The 27,436-nt window shown below is 36.2% G+C and overlaps 2 protein-coding genes across 4 annotated transcripts in view; both read right to left on the reverse strand.

Annotated features, from left to right (window-relative positions):
- The window catches only part of ppp2r5eb (protein phosphatase 2, regulatory subunit B', epsilon isoform b), a 36,872-nt gene extending 21,899 nt beyond the window's left edge, over positions 1-14,973 (reverse strand). For both annotated transcript variants that reach the window (XM_067386945.1, XM_067386944.1), the window contains exons 1-2: positions 14,635-14,973; positions 7,067-7,227 (exon numbers count right to left, since the gene is read on the reverse strand). In XM_067386945.1, the coding sequence (XP_067243046.1) occupies positions 7,067-7,223 (157 nt within the window). In that variant the 5' untranslated portion in view covers positions 7,224-7,227; positions 14,635-14,973. The remainder of the gene's footprint in view (positions 1-7,066; positions 7,228-14,634) is intronic.
- Positions 14,974-16,340: 1,367 nt separating this feature from the next.
- wdr89 (WD repeat domain 89) lies at positions 16,341-27,123 on the reverse strand. Of its 2 annotated transcripts, none has more exons than XM_067386949.1 (3): positions 27,072-27,123; positions 20,404-21,193; positions 16,341-18,550 (listed from the first exon to the last, which is right to left on the reverse strand). In XM_067386949.1, exons 2-3 carry the CDS (start codon positions 21,086-21,088, stop codon positions 18,054-18,056), a joined length of 1,182 nt encoding a protein of 393 aa, XP_067243050.1. In that variant the 5' UTR covers positions 21,089-21,193; positions 27,072-27,123; the 3' UTR covers positions 16,341-18,053. The 2 variants fall into 2 exon arrangements, with proteins under 2 accessions (XP_067243050.1, XP_067243049.1); XM_067386948.1 differs by having other exon boundaries at positions 20,404-21,104; positions 27,072-27,101.
- Positions 27,124-27,436: the final 313 nt, after the last annotated feature.

Consider the following 27,436-nt stretch of genomic DNA (forward strand, 5'->3'; position numbering starts at 1 on the left):
TCAGTTATTTTCTATAAAAGGTCCAGTGTTAATAGATAAAAGATAGTGTGTGAGCTAAACACAAAGTGCAACACACCACTCAATGCCATTAAAATCTGCAAGTCTCTTTAGGAAAGCAAAGTGATGACAGTGCCATCTACTGGCAACTGGGTTTCGTGTTTCAGCTGGAAATTTTAATCCAAAATGAGTGTACACATCCAAAGACATGACATTTTACATGCTCTGCTGTTGTCTGACTTGCTTTCTTTCTCTCCCCCTTCATGATTATTTTCATTGTTCGTTTCTTAAAGAGAGAGTTCACGCAAAAAAATGAAAATTCTGTCATCATTTACTCCGCCTCATGTCATTCAATACCTTAGTGACTTTCTTCTATGGAACAGGAATATCAAAGAAATATTAATTAATAAATGTCTCTTTTGGTTACAGCATTCTTATTTTTTTTTCCTTTTGGGTCTCACAGAAAAATGAATGACAGAATATTCCTTTCTGATAAATCAGAATGGCTCAATTTTTAGCAATGCATTTTATACTTGCTAAAAATTCTCTTTACAAAATTTCTTTTGATTTTTATAGCAAATTTGCAACAAGTGGAAAATATGGCTATAATGTCCATTGATAAATCGACACATTCTTCCACATACTTTTAAGACTCATTTTTGCAAATTCGACAAAACCTCATCTAGGTCAGCCAGCTAGATAACATTATCTTGATGACAAATCAGCAGCCACAACAACGCAGAAAACATCACAGAAAACCAAATGTTTAAGAGTCTGCATGGAAAAAAATTTGCTTGAGGTAGAGAGTATTAATACTGAAATGTTTTAGAGATTGATAAGTTTTAGAGAATAACTATTCTGCAGATGAACAGCCATTAGATCTGCATCCTTCAACTCTTACTGATGCATGTTCTCTCTCTACTTGTGGAATGTGTCTGAGTGGCACTTGTTCCTGAAACAGAATTTTTTTTTTTTTCTAGAGCAGCCCCCGACTAAAGATTTTCCTAGTTGACTATTAGTTGTTCATTTAAGCCATATAATGAGCCATATAAAGTGCTCAAGCGCACACATGCATACAGCTTGCCACAGGGACACGGCAAACATTGCATTAACTTTTCTGAGATCACAATGCAAACACAATAAATAAACTATAATATAAATAACCATCTTATCTTAAAAAACTAAATTTACAGGGTTAGTTCACCCAAAAATGATAATTCTGTCATATTTGCCCTCATGTCGTTCCACACCCGTAAGACCTTCGTTCATCTTCGGAACGCAAATTAAGATATTTTTGATGAGATCTGAGAGGTATTTGACCTGTCCATAGACAAGAATTTAATCACCACTTTCAAGGTCCAGAAAGGTACTAAAGACATTGTTAAAACAGTCCACACAGTGGTTCAACTTTAATTTTATGAAGCGACGAGAATACTTTTTGTGCACACAAATGAAACAAAAATAACTTCATTCAACAATATCTTCTCTTCTGTGCCATGCTCATATGCTGTTTTACATTCAGCGCTTCCAGATTCTATGTCAGAACACTGACTCATTATTGACCGACTCCGTCAGCATCATATGAATGTGCATTAAAAATGTTGTGCAGTAATTGCGCTACTAATTTAGTTCTCAATCTTTTTTGGTCACACCCCCTTTAATCCTTTAAAAAAAATTTGAACGACTGATGCATATGGCACACTTAAAACACTTCAGGATTTTTCAAGTCATCATCTGATTGGATGAATTCTACAGGATGTCCGGGAGACGTGCGTGTTGCATTCTTTAACTGTCCGCTTGGAAACAAAGATTGCTTTACATGTCAGTAGACGCGTTGGTATTCGGTAATACGATATATCATGATAATAAATGTGTACGATATTGCTAACGTGGGCACTTCAAAATTATTTATTATGAATTATTCAGATTTTTAGAATGCATTAAGAATACTTTATACATCAACCGTTTAAAATACACAACACCGCTGTATGCTGCGTCAAAGAGGCACGTGCACTGATGTAAACGACCAACACGCATGAGAAGTGCATGGCGGAACGAGTGAAGGAGACACACTGAATGAAAGTGCAGCTGATGGAAAGGCAGAAATGCAGCCGTTACCCCGGAAATCCCCGTAAACAAAGTGGCTGCACTACTACAGAATTTAAATGTTTCAAACAGCCAGTCAGATTTTTGTATTCGCAGTGCTGTTCATCACAGCTGACAATGAAAAATGCTTCTAAAGCATTTATTAATCTTAGTTCATGTTAATTTCAACATTTAATAATACTTCATTAAAATCAAAAGTTGTAACTGTATTATTTAATGGACCTCAGCTAACATGAACTAACAGTTGTATTTTTCGAAAGAATAATTTCTGTAACAAATGTGGCTATTGCTTATTGTTAATGTTAGTTAATGCATTACTTAAAATTAACTAATGAGACCTTATTGTAAAGAGCTAATGTTCTTTAGAATTCTTTTGCACTTTAATTTGTTTGAAACATTTGTTTACTTTATGCATTTTTTGTGTATTGCTTTATTGTATTTAAATGTTCAGTTCTTTCAGTTGTTACTAGAAAAAGTTACTAAACCTGTAATAGTGCGACAACACTTTTTTTGCAACGCATTTTCAATATCGTGATAATATCGTATACCGTGATTAAAGCTTCAGCAATTATCGCATCATGAAAATTTGATGCCGTCACATGCCTACATATCAGTCAGATGGCCTCTGGGTGGTCCTTGACCAATGAAAGCTGCTATGGAGTCCAGACCTTCTGCCGTCAGTCTGAAGGTCTGGCTATGTGAGAATAGGGGCAGCCCTACTACTTTGTCTACGGACTTGGATCTCTGTACCAGCTTGAAACCTTTCTAGTCGGCTTTGAATCTTTGACAATTTGAAAATTTATAGATTATTATACATAATTTACAGCAACAAACATTATGTAAAGATACATATTTTGGCTACCTTGCAATCTCAAAGACTATACTTATTGGATAAACCAGATTATTATAATACATGATCGATTATTGTTGTCCTCATGCATATGGACTGTTGCTAGGCTACCATGAACCTCATCTTTACTAAAAGATCACCGCATCACATAACTCGCGACACACCATCTCTGTGACCTTTGAGTTAGCGACCCCTGCAGGGAGCAAGATGCTTTGATCCCTTCCAATAATCCTTACTGAGCATTCTGCAGGGGGCAAAGGTCATTGGAAACGCTTTTAGTCACTCCTGCTCCATTTCTAAGACCATCAATGAATAGATTTAACATATCTGATGTCAATAACTTTAATAATGCATCACAAGTGTTATTTACAGGCAATGCAGTGATGGTCTGACATGAAACAGGTGTTGTTGTCTGTTCTGATAAATGAACGATTTTATTTAGCATTCATTTATGATGAGAGGTAAACGGACAAAGCCTCTGTGGGAGGGCGGTTACCTCGGCAACAGCCAATCAGACGCACTCTACAAATACTAAATCAACCTGTTTGACCGCTCGACACAGTGATATGGACTCAAAGGTTATTTGGTCAAACAAACCACATTTGCAGCAGTGAAAACAAGTTACATTGCCGTTCTGACAGGGCTGCACAAATATCAGTCATAATCGCTGATTTTTCCATTGACACTGTAATTTATTATTTTTTAATTTGACAGTTTTTCAATTAACTAATTAAACACATTGTACATAGATAAAGCAGTTGTTTAATGATTACTTCTATATATATTTCTATTAATTATTTTCTCTGCTCTCCTGCAATTATTTCAATAATTGTATCCCTTAAAACTCATCTTTGCTGATAAAAATTACATATATGTTTGAACCAGAAACTGATTCTTCAGAAGGAGTGGAAGAGCCATTATACAGGCTCATCTACAAGTCAATGCATCAGAGTTGGTAATGAATTTAATGTATTGCTCTCTACAACGGCGGGCTCATGGTATATTATATATATTTATTATATATATATATATTATTATATATATATATATATATATATATATATATATATATATATAATTATATATATATATATATAATTATATATATATATATATAATTATATATATATATATATATATATATATATATATATATATATATATATATATATATATATATATATATATATATATATATATATATATATATATATATATATATATATATATATATATATATATATATATATATATATAGTACTAGCTAATGGCAATTCTATTGCCAAGGTGTACGCAGAGGGTTGCTTGTTGGGATTGATTACATGTTTGTGACAGAAGGAAACAGGTACAGTTTCAAACCACGATTTTGGGACTCTCTTTGGTTCACTGCAGTTTTAAGGAGAAAATACTCAGCAAAGGTGTTGACTGATGAATTTGCACATGGTTTGTCTGAAGCATATTAAGAGCACCACACAGGCATATAAACAACATTAAAAACTTTAACAGTCCTAGTTCAAATGCTTGTTTAACTGTAAGGAAGAAGAGGAAAAAGCAAGTGAGAGCAATGGACAAATGTAAGGCACATGACTGCACACACACTCACATTTTCACTCCATTACACACACTCCACAAAAACAAGCTCTTCAGTTCAGATGCATGGCTAACTGACAAATCTGTAAGCCCCAGCTCTGATCTGATCACTTGTGCTCTCTGTAAAAAATAAAATAAAAAAATAAAGATATCTGCACATCTCTCCTTGTATCTCATTTTGAGACTGCCATCAACAGCACCAAAATTCTCAGGCAAGCTTTGGGGGACAAAACATTTGATATGACTCTGCATCTGTTTGTTTTACCATGAAGGTCTTGTTGTCTCCTACAGCAACGGAGGGTGATTCAATAAACAACAGAGAAGCATTTTTATAATACAGTGAAATCAACAGTATTTGCATAATATTCATTAGTGGATAAAAGAAAAAAAATGTCAGATCTGCACTTTTGTAAACAGAATGAGAAGTCATTCTAAACAAGCACAGACAAGTTAAGATGTACAACTGCTCTACTATCTGACATTTTACAATCAAAAGGTTCTACAGAGCTGCATATGCAGAAGTTAATTAAAAGAAATCAGACTTTTTCTATTTTTGCAGTGTGCAGCATGTATACTCAGCATATTTGCCAAAATATGCAGTATATGCACTACCATTTAAAAGTTTAGGGACAGTATTATTTACAAAGAAATTAACTTTTATTCTTTTATTATTAACTATTAACTTTTATTTATAGGAAACATTAAATTGATAATATTTCAAATAATGTTGTTTTGTAAATTATGTGCATCAAAATCCTGAAAAAAAAAAAAAAAATATCACGGTTTCCACAAAAAATATTAAACTATGTAAACTTTTTGCAGTAAAATATCCCAAAACCACTAAGCCAGTGTTGTATATTTTGTTCAGTTCAGTATTTACAATATCTCAAATGTTTCCAACTATTTGTAAATCGTGAGAAAATTGCTATTTAACCAAGGTTCCGGGACATGTGAGTCGCCGCCTGTCAACTGCGTCATGCATGCTTTACCCTCAGTTTCGGTTTTATTTTGTAGAAACCATGGAAACACCAAAGACGCTTTAATATATTACACGATTTATTAGACAAGAGAACAAAGGTTTGGTTACATTTATAGACAGAAAACGAATTATTGTTATATAGCTCAACATGTTTAGTCTTATTGTTTAAATCTAGTGTTCTTGATTTTTTGCTTTACGACGCCTCCGAAAAAAACACTATTTAAGTAGCTAACATAGCATGATCAGATGCAGCTTTATTTTTAGTAACAGTACTAAAACTGCTATTCAATACAGACTACAGTAACGTTAATAATCGCATCCATGAACATGATTTCAGCCCGAGTCCCATCCTGATTCTTTTCCACTGGCTGTGAGGTGAAGACAACATCTCCCAAGATTCCGCGCTCAAACTTGTCGTCATCAAGCTACGCCTTTGTTTTGAATAGGCGACCTCTAGCAGACGAGAAACTTCACAGTGCACCTTTAAGCATCACAGCGGTTTTCAAGTTGATAATAAAAAATGTTTATTGAGCACCAAATCAGCATATTAGAATAATTTCTGAAGGATAATGTGACACGGAAACCTGGAGCAATGATGCTGAAAATTCAGCTTTGACAGAGGAATACATTATATTTTAAAATATACTACATAAATTTTATATTCGCAAATATTCTGAAAATATTGGCATATTGGAATGCTCATAAAATTAGAACAGCATTCTATCTGTGCTGTCTTGACTTCTTTGCCCTCTTTCATCAATTTCAATTTTAATCTCGTGCACTGACTCAAATTGAAAGCCAATCAGAGAGATCTCTCTCACAGATGGACCTGATGCCGGTCAATCAATTGGTCAATCAACCAAACTACAACCGACGTAAGCCTGACTAGAGCCGACATGTGGAACACAACAATAAAAAATTAGCCTGACCAACACACTCACTGACGGCCCGACGCTGCACAACGTAGAGTTGTCAAAAGCACCATCTTCGGTATAGTACCATAATCGGTACTGAAATTTTAAAAATATGACACTGAGCGCTGTTGAGAGGATTCGTAAACATGTCTGATTGGCTACTGTGTTGACGCGCTCATCGGATATGTCTGTGATTGGCTACAATGATCAATGCACAGGAGCATTTGAAAGCACATGGAAGTGTTTGAATTTGTAAGAGTTTTAAAAACAGGAGCGGGAGTGTTTGAAAGCAGGCGGTCCGGTCTGCTGATAGACGCCAAGTCAGAACCGACTTGGTACCGAAGTCGGTACCTTTGACAGCTCTAGCCCAACAGACGATCATCAGCTTGGTGTGTCACGGCCCTGACAGACCCCGAACATTTGAACGGTAGAGTAATTAGAGGACACAGCCATAGAGAGGAAAAGTGCAATGCACTCAACTTTTGATACATTTCCAGAGATACAGCAACGGCTGTACTCCATTGTAACGCCGTATAGACCATTGAAGCAGTCTGAATCAGAATTACTTTCTACTCTGTATTTCAGATATCAAGTGGTTATGAGAGCATTTAGTTATCATGAGTGAGTCACCTTTAAGCAGGGGAAGAGGTGTGAGTTCGATTGGTTTGCCCTGAGAGCGGAACTGTGAGGAACTCTGAGAACGTTTCTGCTTGGCCTTCCGGACAGACTTCCGGGAAAATCCGTCTACTTTATCCACTGATGGAGGAGTGGTGGCTGCGGAGGACATAGCCCTGGAGAAGAGACAGAGATGCAGGAGATAAGTCATTAACATGTGTTTTGCACACCCTACACAAAAACATCTGTCACAATATTAAAAAAAAAAAAAATCAAATTAATGCTCCTAAATTGCATATGTCTGTATTTGGAACGTGTAAAGAATATATCCTATGACTGAATAGTCCTTGGTACATGGGACATTATAATAACCCTCAATTGATCTCATGAAGGATCTTAAATAACCTCAGCTTTCAAAATGAATACCCTCCCAGGATCACATGATCTCAAACATTTAAAAATACCTCCCTGAAGTGACCACTGTAGGTTCACTTTGCCAGCACCATTGAGGCCCTTTGTTAAGGGATTCGTTTGCTCACTTTTCTTTAGAAATGACCCTACATAAAGCAGCCCATTCTGATTGTGCCCATAAAATTTTGACTTTGCTCTTGATCTTCCCATAAAAATTACACAGAAATGCTGGGACAATATTTCCCAATCATAAAAGTTACAGACTTAGTGAGTTTATACATGTATGAGAGGAGAACCCAAATTGTGTGTACTAAATGAAAGTATGAAAGTCTCACAAACATCATCACCAAATGTTTGTATAACCATAAGTGCATTCATAAACAACTGTTTTTGTTAACTCTGTAAACACAAGGTTTTTTTTTTGGCTGAATGTAATTATAGAACACAAATATATTTTGCATATTCCTGCAGAACAACAAAGAATGTTGCAATAATAATTTCCGAGAAAAGCCACTGTGAATTTTGGGCTGCGATAATCATAAAAGTTCTGTAGGAATCTGGAGACAGATTCTATGATGAATTAAATAAACAGATACTTAAATGCTTAGTGCAAAAACAAGACAAACTGTAGCCGTTTGACAAATTAATCTCCATCATTGTAAACAGCAATTAGTTGCATAGGATCTTTAGATCAGTGATGTGTAAGTATTTTTATGTCTGTACAGTCAGTAAACTTTTTTTTTGCGGGACCAGTGTTAGCAAGCAGCTCTAAACCAGGCCTGAAATGTCAATGCTCTTGGACAAAGAAGTTTGCAATTCAAAAGCAACTGTAATTACAAAAACCACAAATGGCTAAAGGAAGGAAATGATGTGGTACAAAATGAAAATCTAGGCAGAAATGTAAATAAAGGCAGGAATGTAAACTACGATGAAAGTTAAAGCATGGAAACAAATTCATCATAAACAAAATTCAAAAGAGTCTGGATGAGGTTTTTCACAAGTCTTTTGACTGAAAGCAACTGAAAGTAATGGGAAAAGTAATGAAATCATAGCGATTGATGAATTGAACGAACGCTAAAGTGATCGGGTTGATGTGCATGTTTATATGTCACGAGCTTCAAATCAGATTTAATCTTTTGACATGCACGAATATAGAGTTTCCCGTTTTTGGCACACACTAACCATCCTCAGGGATCGAAAATTAACCTTTTTTACTTGGTAGCACTGGTGCTCCCAACTTCAAAAATTTAGGATCACCCACCAAAAATTAAGGATCACCACAACTACAAATTTATATTTACAGTATTAAAATATTTTATTTAAAAACAACAGAGAAATAAAAACGGTAGTGATGCTCCAATCATGGTTTTTTTTTTTTTTTTAAACAATCAAATTCTGATACCGATTTTTTTGCTTTGTTCACGCAAATTTATTTGTTGTTTATTTGCTCTATGACTGGTCAACCAAATTGGTCTTAAAAAAGAAAAAATCTGTAGCCACACACCTACACAAAAAACAAAAATAGACAAACTGAATACAAATGCAAATTCACTCTCTGACAGCAAGTGGCGCTTATGGAAAAGAAGCAATACAGCATTTATTTGGGTACTGCTGTAAACAAAGCAGCTGCGCTTATAAACAGTACTTCATACGGAGGTAAGAGGAAAAGAAAACGCCATCAAAACTACTCTGAAAACAGTCAGTTCTCTTCAGAGATACATTAATATAAATGCCTACCACTATTCAATATTTATATTTTTCTTCCTATAATTCGAGCATCGCTGGAGAAGGTGCTGACTACAGAGCAATTGCGACTAGACGTCCAGCGAGGAGGAGCAAATGTACAACCACACCCTAACCCTACCCACAACTCCATCTCTCCACCTCATTCGACTTCCAGAGAGGAAGGAGCTGGCCATCGTAGACTCTGCAGTGAGTACCACTTGCATAGCTGTGCCTGGTATTTCCTCTGCACTCTCCTCTTTGCGCCAGTCTTCAGCGTGTCCTGTCTCTGGCCTGTGTTAATGACCTGTTAACAGACTTCATAATATTCTCACACAAATTACATTTTGGGAAATTATTACAATGCAGTTTGTGTGCAAGTCCAGAATAGAGATCAGCCAAAATTAAACTAAAAAACGATTTATGGCCGGTCGACCGTTACATCTCCAGAAAAAAGGTCGCACCACAACAATTATTTGCACTCGCATAAATGCTCCCAATTAAATTGAGGTCGCACAGATTCAATTTGTCCATTTATCCATGGTGCAACCTTTAGGTCCTAATTAGGAGACGACAAGCATGTGATAAAACTTTCTGCTGTACTGCTTATATTTATCAGGCAATAAGAAATGCACCCAAAACAAGGAGTCTGTGAATGAGAGTCCGAAAAAAGTACTGGTGGGATGTTGTCCTGCACTACTTCACAGAGGATGAGTGGACGAAGAATGTTAGATTGACATGGGTCATTTATTACACTATATTCAACAACAACAAAAACAACTCGTTCTGTGCATCATACTTCATTATGCCATTTCTATCTCATTGCACATGCGCAGAGCGTTCCAGTTTCGGTATTCAATCAGGTCGTGTTAACAAGTCCTATCAAACAGATTAGAAAAGGTTTAAACCTTCCCTTTCAATCCAAAGCCAATTTATTCTGATTAGCATGGTTACATGTGACTTATTTCAGCTGTGCTACTACTCCGCTTACAATCAGATTATTAGGGTCCATGTTAACGCAGCTAGTGTAAATGCCCCTTTTGAAAGGGAGGACTGGACAAAAGTTTAACAGGAAGTTAACAGGCTTTAACAGGAAGACAGAGATGTCACAGCTAGGGCTGCACGATTAATCGCATGCTATTCTCATGCGCATTTCGTCAGTAATGCCGGTTCCCTGATTACCGCTAAATCGCCATCACCTGCTTTCAAATGAAGCGGCATTTAATAGACAGAGCCGTAGATCACTGAAAAGCCACGCAATATCGCGTTCATATCGCAGATGAATCGCCTGCGATAATGAACGCAATATTGCGTGGCTTGTCTGTGAACTACGGCTCTGTCTATTAAAAGGCGCTCCGTTTAAAAGCAGGTGATGGCGATTTAGCGGTAATCAGGGAACCGGCTTTACTGACGAAATGCGCGTGAGAATAGCATGCGATTAATCGTGCAGCCCTAGTCACAGCCTTTAAAAACAAATAACAGTCTAAGGAAGCAGGGAAAGAGAGAAAGACCACCTGAACTTTCCCTCTGGTCATGTTAGTGGAACACAAGAAGCTCAAGTCATAGACTTAAAACTGAACTCAGTTATTATTATTATTATTATTATTTTTTTTTTTTTTGAATGCAAAATCTCTAAGACGACAAGTGAATTTGCAAAAAATAAAAATAAAAAATTGAAGCCAGTGAGCTCTTTAATCTGACCACTTTGAGCACTTTGATATTGCTGTCCGAGGTTTAAATTAGCAGACATCAAAAGAAGTGAGATGCTGCCAATGTCTACTGATGACATCCCATAATGTTGCAGCCTACCATAAACAATATCACCCCTTTACTGGGACACTTCTCCTGTTCTCAGACACGACAGGCCTGGCAGTATCACTACCTGTAAAAAGAATTAACCTTCTCTCTCATGTACAAGAACAATGAATTTCACATGGAAGAAACAATCGCACAAGAGAACATTGACAAAAAAAAAACATAAGGTCAGTAGAAATGAATAAACACAAGCAATCATTGTGGTTGGGTCTCTGAGCCGAGTTAAGTCATATGCACCCGATAAAACAAACAGAAAGAAAAATATATAAATACATTCAGTCAAACCAAAAATGCAGACATTTTTTATATTTTTACTAGTGGGTGCAGGACACTATAGTTCATTTATGTAAGTGGGGATAGCAAAATATAGTAAGACTGTGACATATTATACCTAAAAATTATTCTGTCACTTTGACCTAACCATATTTTGCTTAAGTGTAATCTGACATAATTAAGATACATTTTTTCTGACACAGTTTATCTCTGAGATCTTGTCATGTTTTTTTACCATTTTTTTTTTAACTATAGTGAATATATTAATTAAATGTTCAAGGTGTCTGAATAAATTCTGGTTTGACTGTATGTGAATGATCTGCAGAAGGTGTGTGTGTGTGTGTGTGTGTGTGTGTGTGTGTGTGTGTGTGTGTGTGTGTGTGTGTGTGTGTGTGTGTGTGTGTGTGTGTGTGTGTGTGTGTGTGTGTGTGTGTGTGTGTGTGTGTGTGTGTGTGTGTGTGTGTGTGTGTGTGTGTGTAAAAATCATATCATAATGCATTATCACATTCTAAAAATATTTATAAATTATAAATGTTCATGAGTGTTGGTTGTATTTGCTGATTTAAATAAACTGTATTACAATATTCTTTTACTATACTATGCAATATTTTTAATACCATTAAAAAAAGACTAATTGATTTCACATTAAAAGGTGAAAAAATTAATTCATCTTGGCATAGTCAAACAACAAGAGTTCAGTACATGGAAATGACATACAGAGAGTCTCAAACTCCATTTTTTCCTCCTCCTTATATAAATCTCATTTGTTTAAAAGACCTCCGAAGAACAGGTGAATCTCAACATAACACCGACTGTTACGTAACAGTCGGGATCATTAATATGTACGCCCCCAATATTTGCATATGCCAGCCCATGTTCCCAACATTATGAAAGGCATTAGACAAGGGCAGCCAGTAACGTCTGGATCTGCACAGGTGAATCAACAGACTAGGTAAGCAAGAACAACAGCGAAAAATGGCAGATGGAGCAATAATAACTGACATGATCCATGATTAGGGCTGGGCAATATATCGCATGTGATTGTCACGCGCATTTCGTCAGTAAAGCCGGTTCCCTGATTACCGCTAAATCACCATCACCTGCTTTCAAATGGAGCAGCATTTAATAGACAGATACGTAGTTCACTGATAAGCCACGCAATATCGATTCATCAGCGATAATGAACGCAATATTGCGTGGCTTATCAGTGATCTACGGCTCTGTCTATTAAATGCCACTCCATTTGAAAGCAGGTGATGGTGATTTAGCGGTAATCAGGGAACCGGCTTTACTGACGAAATGCGCGTGACAATCGCATGCGATATATCGCCCAGCCCTATCCATGATTACATGATATTTTAGTGATATTTGTAAACTGTCTTTCTAAATGTTTTGTTAGCATGTTGCTAATGTATTGTTAAATGTGGTTAAAGTTACCATCGTTTCTTACTGTATTCACGGAGACAAGAGCGTCGCTATTTTCATTATTAAACACTTGCAGTCTGTATAATTCATAAACACAACTTCATTCTTTATAAATCTCTCCAACAGTGTAGCATTAGCCGTTAGCCACGGAGCACAGCCTCAAATTCATTCAGAATCAAATGTAAACAATATAACAGTATACAATACTCACATAATCCGACGCATGCATGCAGTATGCATGACGAACACTTTGTAAAGATCAATTTGAGGGTTATATTAGCTGTGTAAACTTTGTTTATGCACTGTTCAAGGCAAGCGCGAGCTCCGTGGGTGGGGAGCACGAGAATTAAAGGGCCAGTAGCCCTGAATCGGCTCATTTATAATGATGCCCCAAAATAGGAAGTTAAAAAAATGAATTTAAAAAAATCTATTGGGTATTTTAAGCTGAAACTTCACAGACACATTCAGAGGACACCTTAGACTTACATTACATCTTTTTTAAAAAAGTTCTAGGGCACCTTTAATGAGAAACCAATACAAATAAACATGGAGGGGAAAAAGACCACTCCCAAAACTAAATGTGCTTAATAATTGACATGAAAAAAATACACATACACATTTTAATGACTTTAAAACAGGCTTAGCTGGAAAAATCTCTATTTTTATTATCTTTTTTTTTTGGGGGGGGGAGAGCAGGACACAATTTTTGTAAGATTCATGGGGCGAGATCATGAAAAACCCTTGGTGATGAGAGGAACCAATTCATGTTCCTGTCCCATCGTAAAGTTCATCCTGGTTTGACATTCACAGGGACAGATTTCTGTATGCGAGCAAAATGACACAGATCACTTCTGTAAACTACCAAGGAATGACAACCTTTACTCAACCAATGTTAACCATGATTCTTAGATAGATAATCATCATGCAATCTCTACTGCAGTGACACTGAGCTAGTTTACGGAATAGTGAGAGATAATCCCAGATATCCATGTTGTTCGGTGATCCAGCTCACCGCTGTATAAAGATCTGCAGGTATAAAAACACCCTAGGACTTATTAACCACTGTATAAACTGACAAAGAAGTGAACATGGCAACCACATCTAGGAAACACACATGCCCAGCCATTAATCCAAAACACTCTGCCACTGATGCCCTGGCCCTAATCTCTATAACCAGCTATTTAGAGATAACCCTTCCCACTAGTTTTGACTGAAGGTCACCCAAAACATCCAGTCAGAGTGTAATCTACTCATGGGATGCTTGTGTTATTGCCGGTGATGAGATATTTCAACTGCCAAACTGCTGGGCAGCTGAAGTAGACCAGACCATGGAAACAGGGCACAGAGGCACAGTGCCACTGAGCAACAGCAAGAAGTTGGCAGAGACAAGCGGGGCAATGACCAGAACTTCTTGTATTTGGTGGGTTAGTCCATAATGAACAGACACAGAGATCTAAGATGCACAAGAGCAGTTTGGCACACTGGTTCCTCCTAAAACGACAGAAAAAGTGGAAACCTCCACAATTCTACAGTCCACTCCACATGAGTGCAGATGATGCAGGTTCATGATCTCCTGATGGCCCTAAACACACTTACACATACACAAGCAGCTGACATAGACCCACTGCATGACAGAACACCAATAAAAAACAGAAACAGATGAAGAATAAGCTTTCTTCATGGATTTTCACTCATCCACCCATTCAAATGTTTCTTTACAGTCAGACATGTGTGGGGAAATATTACGAGTATGGTTACAATTTTTCCATTTAGGTAAACAAATACTACACAACCCCCAACAAACTCTGTATTAAAGTGTTTTTGGACCTTAACCTCATTTATTTGACATATTTACTTTTGTATATGAAACATCCAAAACGAACCGGATCTAAACTTGAGCAGGATAGGCAAAAAAAACCTTCAAATATTCAGTTTACCTTGATATTTTCGATGTGAGGAGCTGATATGGGTGTTTTAATCGTCTTTCCTCCTTCAAGGCCTCTTGAAGCAGCAGAAAAATAAAAATAAAGACACAAAATCTGTTTTTGGCCTTAAAAACTGCCAAACCCACAGCAATAATCCCATCAAACACTCAAATTTCCGACGATAGAAAAAGATCCAGCTGAAATATGAACATCCCCGGGTATCTCTTTATATCCACACGCCGCACCTATAGGTTATTTTTATCCAGAAAATATGTTTTTTGTGGGAATATCGGTCCCTTTTTCGCCCTATTGTCAATATTACTGGGCTGAGTCCATGGCACACATAACACGGACGCGCTCTAGCCTGCTGGGCCGGGTTCGGGCCTACATCTCCACGCCATTGGTCGGTTTGAAGATTCCTCGGAACGTGATTGGACGATGTAGGTGGCAATCACCACGCATGGGAGGGGAAAAACTCCAAGGCTTCTCTAACGATGAATAGAGAAGTTGGGTTGAATTGTGTGCGAACAGGAAAGAGAGTCACCTTACTATTATGATTATTGATCTAGTATTTTAATTACAACATATTTTACTACAATATATAAAAACGTAACTATTCGTTTTCGTGACTTAAATACCTCTGCACAGCATAAAAAAATATATAATTAACGTAACTATTCATATTCGCGACTTGAATACTACACAGCTGAACTATGAAAAGCGTTATGCAAATAAAAAGTAATTGGGAAAAAAAATGAATGCATACATTAGAACAATAAATCTTTATTCGGAATGGGGGGGATTTTTACAGGAAAAAAAACGGAAATAATCTATCTCTTCAGGAATGAAGATAAACCTGTATAAGAGCCCAACCCTTATGAGGAGCGTCTCATACCAAAGAAGAGGACACCTGGCGTGAACTATCAGCACCAGCATTAGGACCATATGGTACCTTTTACTCTCAGCTGCGGTTTCATGTGTTTCAGGAAATAAGTGACGAGAACGCGCGCGTATGTACGCACGTCAGCGCGTAAACGGAGTACGTTTGGTTACGCAACAGAAAAGTTCAGGGCAGTTTTGATGAATTTCAAATATTAAAAAGACTATAGACTGTCGTAAGGCCTTGAAATTCTATACTTTTTAATAATCTTTGTATTTATTCTGTTATTAGAGATACGCATTTGATTTCAATACCCCTGTGTATATAGTTATTTATCCTTGTATTATCTGTCTTTAATTTTTTTTTAAATTTTATATATGTTTTGTAGCTACTATTGTTATTTTTGTTTTGTAATGTATATTTTTTTGTTACTGAATAAAGCATTAAAAAAATGAATTTCAAATAGTCAGTGCCTTCTGGGCTTTGGAACTAAACTTTTGTCAAATGAAACTAGTTTTTTTTTTTTTTTTTTAGTGTCCTTATGTATGTTTCATCACAAACAGACATGTTAAAGACTCTAAATTACCAGTCCAGTGAATACAAAAATATTTAAATAGGTGAAATTTGGTATTTAGACCTAAAGCAGCATGTAATATAATACATTTATTGTTTTTAACCAGCCCATTAGAAGTTTAATATAATTTTAATGTTCTTTTGTTAATTTAAAACAAAACTAATTTGCTTGCAGGGAGATTTTGGGGAGGGTTTCAAATTCAAATTAAAGTAACCATGAAATCAAAATGAACAATTCTTATTTTAAATGAAATATTGCAGTTTTTATTATAAATCTTTTATTATTATGTATTATAAACACATTTGTTTACTTTAAAAGAGATACAGGTTGTTTTGAAAATCTTCAGTTTATTTAGGGCGTTTACAACACACATAATATCCACAAATGACAGTTTCTCAATTTTGCCCCGCTGTCATTTCCTGTGCTAGATGTCAAATACTAAATTCACATCATGTTCTGTAACACTTGTTAAATGTTATTGAGGGCGAGGCAGTTTCTGAAAGATAGGATGGAACTGTTGTGGCATGTCTTGTGTTCAGCATATTAAACCTCACCAGGTTTGCATTACGTCGGAGATCTTAGCTGGACTCTCATAATCTGTGTTTACACTGTGAGAATCAAACACTGAAGACTGTAGAATGTACTCTGAAAGTGCATGACACTGGGGAGCTTATAAATCTCAGACAAACGCCGCCTGTTTAAACCTCACATTTGCATTTCAAAGCACACTCAGTAGTTATTCAAGAATTACTAATGAGATTCAACTATAAAAAAAGAAAAGTGAGTCAGAAAAAATGTGAGCATATGAATATGAGCATAAGAGACTTGAGATCAAAAACAACCAATTTCTTGATTTTACCGTTTACAGTCTTAAAGGTTCTTGTGTGTTGGCCCGTAGTTAACTGATAAAATAACAACAAATACAAAACCTGCAGTTTTTGATAGATACTTTTGTAAAAAAAAAAAATTGGTAAGAACATAATCCCAATTTATGACCATAATGAATGTAAACCCTTTGCATTGAGAGAATGCTGACGTAGTATTATTATGGTTGCGCTCTGCATCGATTAGAAAGTGCTCCTGAAATTGTATCCCAGTGATGCTGATGCAGCCTTCCAAGGTACAAACAAAAAAACATTCCAGTCAAGATATTAAAGGAAAACTCATATAAATGTATATCTATATATTATATATCTATATAATATGAATTATAATATAATTTAAATGTTCTTCATAAGGACTACAGCTACAAAAGACAACTGTTGTAATTTTTATGTAGCAATTTGTTAACAACTTGCATTTTAAAACACAAAACAGTGTTAAAACATTAACTATAAAAAGTTCTTAAAGGGTTAGTTCACCCAAAAATGAAAAATGACTTAATCAAGACCTTCGTTCATCTTCGGAACACAAATTAAGATATTTTTGATGAAATTGAGAGCTATCTGGCCTCTGATACACTGCAACACAATTACCACTTTCAAGGTCCAGAAAGGCAGAAATAACATCATTAAAATAGTCCATGTGACAATGCATGCGTGTGATTCTGACACAGGAGCCCGCCATAAAATTAAGGTTGAAACACTGCAGTCACGTGGACTATTTTAACAATGTCTTTAGTACCTTTCTGGACCTTGAAAGTGGTAATTGTGTTGCAGTTTTGATTAAAATTTCATTAAAAATATCCTAATTTGTGTTCTGAAGATGAACGAAGGCCTTAAAGCTGTGGAACGACACGAGGGTGAGTAATTAATTGCAGAATTTTTGGGTGAACTAACCCTTTATGGTGAAAGATTTTAACTCCATATAACACTTTTTTAAGGATCTCTGTTACCTTACATTTGTGAAAGAAAAGACATCGGAGGAAGGTAGCTTAGTGCACTTTACAATTGCTCTGATTTTTGTCAAATAATCAATTTGTTTCAGTGTTAACTGTCTCTTTGTGAAATCTGAGTTTCTCCTGTGCAGTATATGTGATCATGCTAGTTTTGACCGGTCTTTTTTTGTAGCTTGTTTTCTGTGAGCTTTAGTTTTAAGCTGCATGGATGAGATGCTTTTCAGAGAATCTTTCTTCCCCACACTGATTTCCTCTGCTCCCGCCTTCCACTGTAACAAGTGGCCATCCTCCCCGCCTGTCAACAGACAGTGAGCGACCGCATCCCACTGGAAGCATCTCACTGTGGCTGAGTGACCCCCATTCAGGGATTTAATGAACTTCAGGCCACTCCCACTGCAGTCCAGGAGGTGGAGCTTTCCATTATTACTCCCTCCCACTAAAAGAATACGCTCCTCATCTGACATCCATGAACCGCCCACAAAGTACTCAAGTGAGGCTTGATTGGGGAGCTGAACAAGTGTTCGAGCATCAGCCGAACTCAGAAGGGTCAAAGTGTCGTCGCTGTCTGGACGAGCCACATCCCACAGGTGTAGCCCCTCATCATGAGTCAGACAAAGCAGCTGGTCAAGATATTTGCCTGTTGATATAAAAAATAAAATGACAGTTTAGGGTTCTAGGGAGTAGAAATATGGTGATGATTTCAAATAGACTTTAAAACTCAGCATTTTCAGCAGTTTTTTGGTACTTGCAGTTTTTAAGTTATGCGATCTTAAAATAGCTAATAGGAAAATACAAAGGTCTACAGGGTTTCTACACAGTTTAACCAATAAATTTAAAGTGACTATACTTTAGCAATTTCTAGTTACATTTTACAGCAAAACATATTAATATTATTAGTGTCATTACACAGTATATTAGTGCTGTCAAATCGATTAATTGCATTTAATATATATATATATATATATATATATATATATATATATATATATATATATATATATATATATATATATTGAGGTCTGGACTTTGACTGGGCCATTGAAATATCTTGATTCTTTTCTTTTCCAGCAATTCTGCTGTAGATTTGCTGGTGTTCTTGGGATCATTGTCTTGTTCCATGACCCAAATTCGGCCAAGCTTTAGCTGTCGGACAGATGGCCTCACATTTGACTCTAGAATACTTTGATAAACAGAGGAGTTTATGGTCGACTCAATGACTGCAAAGTGCCCAGGTCCTGAGGCTGCAAAACAAGCCAAAAATCATCACCCCTCCACTAGCATGAAGGACAGTTAGTATGAGGTGTTTGTGCTAATATGCTGTGTTTAGTTTGCGCCTAACTTGGCACTGTGCATTATGGCCAAACATCTTCACTTTGGTTTCGTCTGTCCAAAGGTCTTTGTTCTAGAAGTCTTGAGGTTTGTTCAGATGCAACTTTGCAAACATAAGCTATCCTGTCATGTTCTTTTAGAGAGAGGAGGCTTTCTCCTGGAAACCCTTCCAAACATAGCAAACTTGTCCTGTCTTTTTCTAATTTTACTGTCATGAACTTTAAAATTTAACATGTTAAATGAGGCTTATAGATTCTGAGGTATAGCTCTTGGGTTTTTTGCAGTTTCTCTGAGCAGTGCACGGTCTGACCTTGGGGTAAATATGCTGGTTAGAACATTTGATTAGCAGCGCTTGACTGATACTTACCCTCTTATATCCTATGAAAGCAGTAAGGGTGTACTTACATTGTCACACATGACTACTCTATTTTGGCCAAATTTTTTATATAAATAACGACACAGTGTAATATGTCATGTGTGGTTGTTTATCCGAAGTTTTATTTACATAATTTTAATATATATAAAATTGATTGCACTCAAAAACAATAATTTCTAGCCAATTAAATATTTTACATCATAATTAGAAAAAAACATATTCTAGTTTAATTATTATTATAAATGTCAAAAAAATTATTACATTTTTGATTATAATATAATATAATATAATATAATATAATATAATATAATATAATATAATATAATATAATATAATATAATATATACATTTCCAATAAATTATTATAAATTCTAATTATAAATTTCCATGTGTTTTACAGGCCTGGTCATCACAATTTAACAGCTAAGCATACAAAGAAAAATAATAATGAATAATAATAATAATAATATTACTATTATTATTAATAATATACAAAATTGTCCATGTAGAAAAAATCTTAAAAAGTGTTTTACAGGCCTGGTTATCACAATTTAACAGCTAAAAATAAAAAAAATAATTCTATAAGAATTATTATGTAATAATAATAATAATAATTTTACAATATTAAAAATATTTATAATTATTATTATTATTACTATTATTATATAAATAATACAGGCATGGTCATCACAATTTAAAAATTCTAATATTTTCCATGATTGAGGGAATTCTGTCTACATGAATTACAAAAATATTGCTCAGTCAGGTGTGCTGTTACTACCTACCTGTCCAGCAGAGGGAGCTTGTAGTGGATTCACAATTACAGGTGGTGACAAGAGCATCATCCTCTCCACCCTGACTCAGATCAAACACGTTCACAAGTCCATCTGTGGCCCCAGAAGCCAAGCGGTCCGCCTGCTGTGGGTGGAACTTCACCGCAGTGATGTCATCACTGTGCGATTCTGAAAAAACTCCCAGCAGACCGCCCATCTTAGAGCCAGATTCACCTCCATCCTGAACCATACGGGCATCCCAGAATACTAAAAAACTCTCTTCCTCCTCTACCTGCTCTGTGCCTGCACACAGCACACGATCATTACAGCTCACGTCAAACGAGCAGTACAAATGTGTCGAATCACTGCGAAACACTTGGGTGGCGTTAGAACCGGGCTGTCGGACGTCCCAGGACCGCAGAGTCCCATCGGCGGAGCCGGTGAACAGCAGGTGAGGGGACAGATGAGAGAACTGGACCCCGCACAGAGGAGCCGTGTGACCCTGGAACTCTCCCACCTGGCGGAGCGTTTCTCTGCTGTGCAGGTGCACAGAGTAATTGGAGCAGCACACAGCCAGTAAATCTGACTCACTGCTGGCACAGTATGGAAGAGAGAGGTCCAGAATGTACGTGGCCTCACTAGGCTGCAGTCTCTTGGCGATGGAGAGAGTCCCGAAGGTGTCCTCGAGAGCATCCATGATCGTCACCCTGGCACTTTACAGGAAGAGAGTCATTTCATAGATGTGTTTAATCAAAGTGGCATAAATCAGAGGGTTCTCTACTGGTCAGCGAATTATTGGCTGCTGAGAGCATGAAACCAAGGAAATTGAAGAGAAAATTAAAAACAATAAATATACATTTTCTTATTAGTTTTATGAATGAGAAATCATTTTAAATAATAATGCTATTATTAATATATTTAAATGTTTGCTTTTAAGTTTCGTTGCTAGTTGATGTAAAATCTGGGTCCTGAAGTGAAATCAATTGAGAACAACTGATTTACTGTACCATTTATTACAAGGACAATTTTTTAGATGCCGATGACCCCCCAAATATGATTGCCCTTGTGCAAGGAACCCCCATTCTAAAATTTAAAAGGCAACTATATATTTTCACTTATAAAGGCGCAATTTATATTTTGAAAAACTATTATAAATAGGTGTAAAAATTATTTGGAAAATATTTATTCTGTATTATATTTAATTAAATCAAACTTATATTATTTTTATTTTAATCAAATACATTTTTTTTAAATTTTTAAATTTTTATTTAGGTTATTATTTTTTTATTTTTGACCCCGGTTTGAAAATCCTAGATCAAGGACAATCCCCCGGTTTCACAGACAAGGCTTAAGCTAGTCCTAGACTAAAATGCATATTTGAGCTGTTGTAACTGAAAGTAACTTGTACTGACATATCTTAAAGGTGCCCTAGAATGCTTTTTCACGAGATATAAGTCTAAGGTGTCCCCTGAATGTGCCTGTGAAGTTTCAGCTCAAAATACCCCATAGATTTTTTAAAATTTATTTTTGTAACTATTTTGGGGCATCATTAAATATTCGCTGATTCAGGTTGCTTCCCCTTTAAATCTTCGCGCTCCCTGCCCCCGACTCTAATACATTGCATAAACAAAGTTCACACAGCTAATATAACCCTCAAAATGGATCTTCACAAAATGTTCGTCATGCATGCATCAGATCATGTGAGTATGGTATTTATTTGGATGTTTACATTTGATCCTAAATGAGTTTGAGGCTGTGCTCCGTGGCTAAAGCTAACATTACACACTGTTGGAGAAATTTATAAAGAATGAAGTTGTGTTTATGAATTATACAGACTGCAAGTGTTTAATAATGAAAATAGCGACGCTCTTGTCTCCGTGAATACAGTAAGAAACGATGGTAACTTTAACCACATTTAACAGTACATTAGCAACATGCTAACGAAACATTAAGACAGTTTACAAATATCACTAAAAATATCATGATATCATGGATCATGTCAGTTATTATTGCTCCGTCTGCCATTTTTCGCTGTTGTCCTTGCTTGCTTACCTAGTCTGATGATTCAGCTGTGCACATCCAGACGTTAATACTGGCTTGCCTAATGCCTTGAACATGAGCTGGCATATGCATGAATTTGGGGGCGTACATATCAGTGGCGTAACTTTGTTTTAAAAAGTGGGTGGGTCAGGAATATGTATGTGCCATTAGTCCCAAGAGTATGTATATTAATTAATAAATACGAGGATCCGCAAATGATATCAGATTGTCCTGATAGACTGGTGGTGGCATTTTCGTTTAGCATGCAAGAGGTTCTCGGTTCAAACCCCAACCATGTAATGTTATGATTTTTTTTTCTCATTAAAACCAAAGATTTTCATTAAGATTGTATATCAAGAGCAGAGATACGTTTATGTGTAGCCATTTTGTTTTGTGATTTCAGCCTAACAAATAGAGAGTCTCTGCAACAGAGCGATAGATTGAAGCGTTCGTCCGTGTGAACACGGCTCAGTGTGCACGAGCGCCAAGAGAACACTGTTGCGCCTCTGATAGAAGCGACAACAAGCACTCAACATGATTTCAAAAACAACACATTCTAGCGCCAGATCGCCTATTATTAACTCAAATTGATAATCAACTAGAGGTGTTTCTTTTATATTACATATTCGTGCCACAAGAGGTTTCAAAAAGTGGTCGGGACAATATCGACCCTTTCAAAAAGTGGTCGGGACATGTCCCACCCGTAAATTACGCCTATGGTACATATTAATGATCCCGACTGTTACGTAACAGTCGGTGTTATGTTAAGATTCACCTGTTTTTCAGAGGTCTTTTGCACAAATCACATTTACATAAGGAGGAGGAAACAATGGTGTTTGAGACTCACTGTATGTCATTTCCACGTACAGAACTCTAATTATTTAACTATGTCGAGGTAAATTCAATTTTCAGTTCTATGGCACCTTTAAAACATGTCAGTGTCATTGTTTTGTCTCAAAATGCACACCAGTAATGTATTTTTCAAGAGAACATTTATAAAGGTTATTTAAATATCCTAATTGAACTAAGGCCTAATCCTGGCTTAGGCTAAGCCCTGTCTGTGAAACCGGGCCAAAAAGTTTTAACCCATAATCTAATGATACAAATACATTATTAGCAGGGTTCTAAATCAACACCTGCCAACCGGCCAAATGCGGGTTAAAATTCATTTTGGCGGGTGTTAGTAAAAACTTACTAGCCAGTTTGGCCGGTGATGCCCCCGTTTTATAGCTCGTTCAAAATAATCCGCAAATACATTGCAAAAAAGCCCGACCAACACACAGCAGCCTGTTGGTTACAGGTGTGCCTCATACGTCCTGTAAAGTGAAGCTGCAGGCTCTTTGATCGCCCCCTGGAGGCTGGATGCAGTACAGGTCATAAACACCGCCAGCTCAATGCAGACGAATGAGACTTAAACATAAAAATAAATTATGCTTCAAATAAAATTTTCCAAAAGATGGTTCTGGTCATTTAACGTAGTTGTTATCACACTGATTTATATTCAATTGTTCGTTTTTGTGATAAGTTTGATTTTAGCTAGCAATTTGCTGCTACAGAAACGGGGCGTGTCGTCGTGATTCACATTTGATTGACAGCTCGTCTGACTGTTGGGGCTTCGAGGGGAGAGTGAAGATAAATAAATAACTATTAATTTTCAGTTTCGGTGTTATTTCACACCGACAAATTGAGCTGTTCAGCAGTAAACTGTACTAACCGACCTACAGGATCTGATGGATATCTGAGCTTTTCTCGGTAACGTTAAATGTGGGCTTCATAAGCTAATTAATAAACGTTATTAGTTAAGATAACATGCCTAACGTTAGCCATGACAGAAAAAAAGCAGGTGATCGTTATCTGGCAGTTACTAATTATTTTTATGGGTATAAAATAATAATTAGCAGGATAAAACTAATGATAGCCTACTCTAATTAATTCTAAAGCACTGCTACAGCAATCAATCTCCTGTAACGTTAGTTTAAACCTTTTATTTAAAATGGCAGGACGGTTTCTGACATTTTAGAGTTGTTTCTAGTGGCATATTATATTGAGTTTATCTACTGAATTTTCTGTTTCAAAAATATTATTGCTCTAGAAACAGAATAGCCTATTATTTTATAGGTAGAACTTTAAATTACGTACAATTTATATAGCCTATTTAAAATACATCAATGATGACGCAGCCGTCTGGGCGGAAGTTTAATACCGCGACTCCGCCTCCGGGCTCCACTGACGATTCCTTCTGCGCATGCCCAGGTTCCAAACTGACGTTTTTGCGTAACGTGTCAGCGCCCATCTGCGTCTGTTATGGCTTCAGTTCAATACGGTTCAATACAATGGAAGGAAGCGGCGTCGCGACGTCCATCTTTTTTTACAGTCTATGGTTGGTTATCGGAGAAATCGTGTAGTGATCATATTCACCAACAGAGGGGGCTGTGGAGCGACACTGTCACTGTACTTGGTCGCGCGCGCCGCTACTTCATGAAAAAACGTAACCTGGACCAGAGCAGAGCGCCATTATCATCAATTATCAAAAGAGACATCGCTATTGGTTTCAACTTTCAAGCTAGTAACATACTATTCATGTTAAATCAAAGTAATACGGTTATGTGTTTTATAACAGGGCTTCAACAGGGTGCGGGATTGTTTTGGACTATTTAAACGTCCTCAGTCACAAAGCAGCAATTTCCACACACGTCTTAACTGTATCAAGGTACACTTAACTGTATTAAGGTCAAGGTACACTCAGATATGAATAAATTAAACAATTATAATAAAATAATAATACACTTGCAACTTACTTAGTGCTTAAAATGAGTCTAAAATGCAGAATAGTTAAAAATAGTTTAAAAAATTGTAATTTCTATACAGTAGCCCATAAACAGCTAATGAAAATATTAAATTCAATAATAAATGTTAAAAATATTTGTTAAATGCCATTTTATTTATCTTATCTCATATTTATGTTGTTTTAATTTTGTAATGTGATTTTTCAAAATAGTGTAATACTTTTTTTTAGTTAGGCCTGGTTAACATTGTTATAGTTTTTTTGGTGAATTGTATTAAAACCAGACCAAAAGTCCTAATAATAAAATTAAATCATAATAATTATTAATGTAATGATTAGGGAACCCATATTTACCTTTTAAGTTATTTGTACTTAAACATTCAAGTTAATTCAATGAAAAGGCATTCAATTAAACTGAGTTGTCAATTACCGCACTACTAAATTGAACTGAGGGAATCACTTTTCTCAAATCATTTGAGTAGTCTCAATTTTTTAGGGTTTACAGTGAACAATTAAAAAACAAAAACATTAAAAATGTATTGTCCCCATTTTTTTATTAAAGGGATAGTTCACCCAAAAATGAAAATTTGATGTTTATCTGCTTACCCCCAGTGCATCCAAGATGTAGAGGACTTTTTTTCTTCAGTCGAACGCAAATTATGATTTTTAACTGCAACCGCTGCCGTCTGTCAGTCAAATAATTGCAGTAGATGGGAACTTCAACTATAACAGTAAATAAAACTTGCTTAGACAAATCAAAATTAAAACCTGCGGCTCGTGACGACACATTAATGTCCTAAGACACGAAACGATCGGTTTGTGCGAGAAACCGAACATTATTTATATAATTTTTACCTCTAATACACCACTATGTCCAACTTCGTTCAGCTTCCGGCTAGTGAGGTCAAAAAACGCGTTGTGATGACGGAAGTGATGTCTCGCCCATATACTTCAATGAGCGCGAGACATCACTTCCGTTGTCAGAGCGCGATCCGACCTCACTAGCCGGAAGCTGAACGAAGTTGGACATAGTGGTGTATTAGAGGTAAAAAATTACATAAATACTGTTCGGTTTCGCGCACAAACCGATCATTTCGTGTCTTAGGACATTAATGTGCCGTCACGAGCCACAGGGTTTAATTTGGATTTGTCTATGGAAGTTTTTTCGACTCTTATTGTTCAAGTTCCCAATCACTGCTATTATTTGACTGACAGACAGCAGCGGTTGCAGTTAAAAATCATAATTTGCGTTCGACTGAAGAAAAAAAGTCCTCTACATCTTGGATGCCCTGGGGGTAAGCAGATAAACATCAAATTTTCATTTTTGCGTGAAATATCCCTTTAATAGTTAATAACAAATGAGATTTTGGTGATATTTTGACCACTCAAATAGGAAATGTCAAATGCATTCAGTGGCACTCTTAATTTATTTTATTTTCACCGTAAAAAAATTTGGCTAGTGGAAATTCTGATTGGCTGGTAACTTTAGAAGGTTACCAGCCACATTGGCTGGTGATCAAAAAAGTTAATTAAGAACCCTGATTATTAGAGAACACTAAATCTGATCTGACTCAAGCTAAGACATTTATTTCTTAAATACAGGTCAGGTGATGCAGAATTATTAACAAAATCACAGCTATAGTTCCTTTCCTAACATGACAGCCAAAGAAATGAATGTGAATGTTTATTTACATATTAAGTGTAAAGTAGTTAAAGAGAAAACACAAATAAAAAACACACAAAGTAGATATCTCACAGCCAAAAGTACAAGAATATTCTAAAAATTAGTACGGTAGTAACAAAACCCCTCTGTTTTAATAAAGAGATAAAACGAAATACAGAACAAAACACTCACATGTTTTCGTTTTTGACGGACATCAGTGTGTCACCTCCTCAGCTGCTCCCGGAAACACAGTGACGCTGAACATTAGTTCCGCGGACACAACTTACGATAAACAGGCTTAATTTGTTCTAAAACTAAAAGATCTGTAATTCACTATTATTTTATAAATTTGAGACGCGATGGCACATTATTATTTGTATTCGTGAGAAGAGGTAAGAAACAAAGACTATAATGCGCTTGTGTCGCCACTAGATGCCAGTGTTTCTCTGTATTAATGTTAGCCTATAATACACACTGCACGCTTAGCATATTTAATTATTTACATTTGTATTTTCAGTTACATATATTCATGAAAATGTTAAAAACAAATAGTATAT

Source organism: Chanodichthys erythropterus, chromosome 5 (genome assembly GCF_024489055.1).
Source record: "Chanodichthys erythropterus isolate Z2021 chromosome 5, ASM2448905v1, whole genome shotgun sequence".
NCBI classification, from domain to species: domain Eukaryota; kingdom Metazoa; phylum Chordata; class Actinopteri; order Cypriniformes; family Xenocyprididae; genus Chanodichthys; species Chanodichthys erythropterus.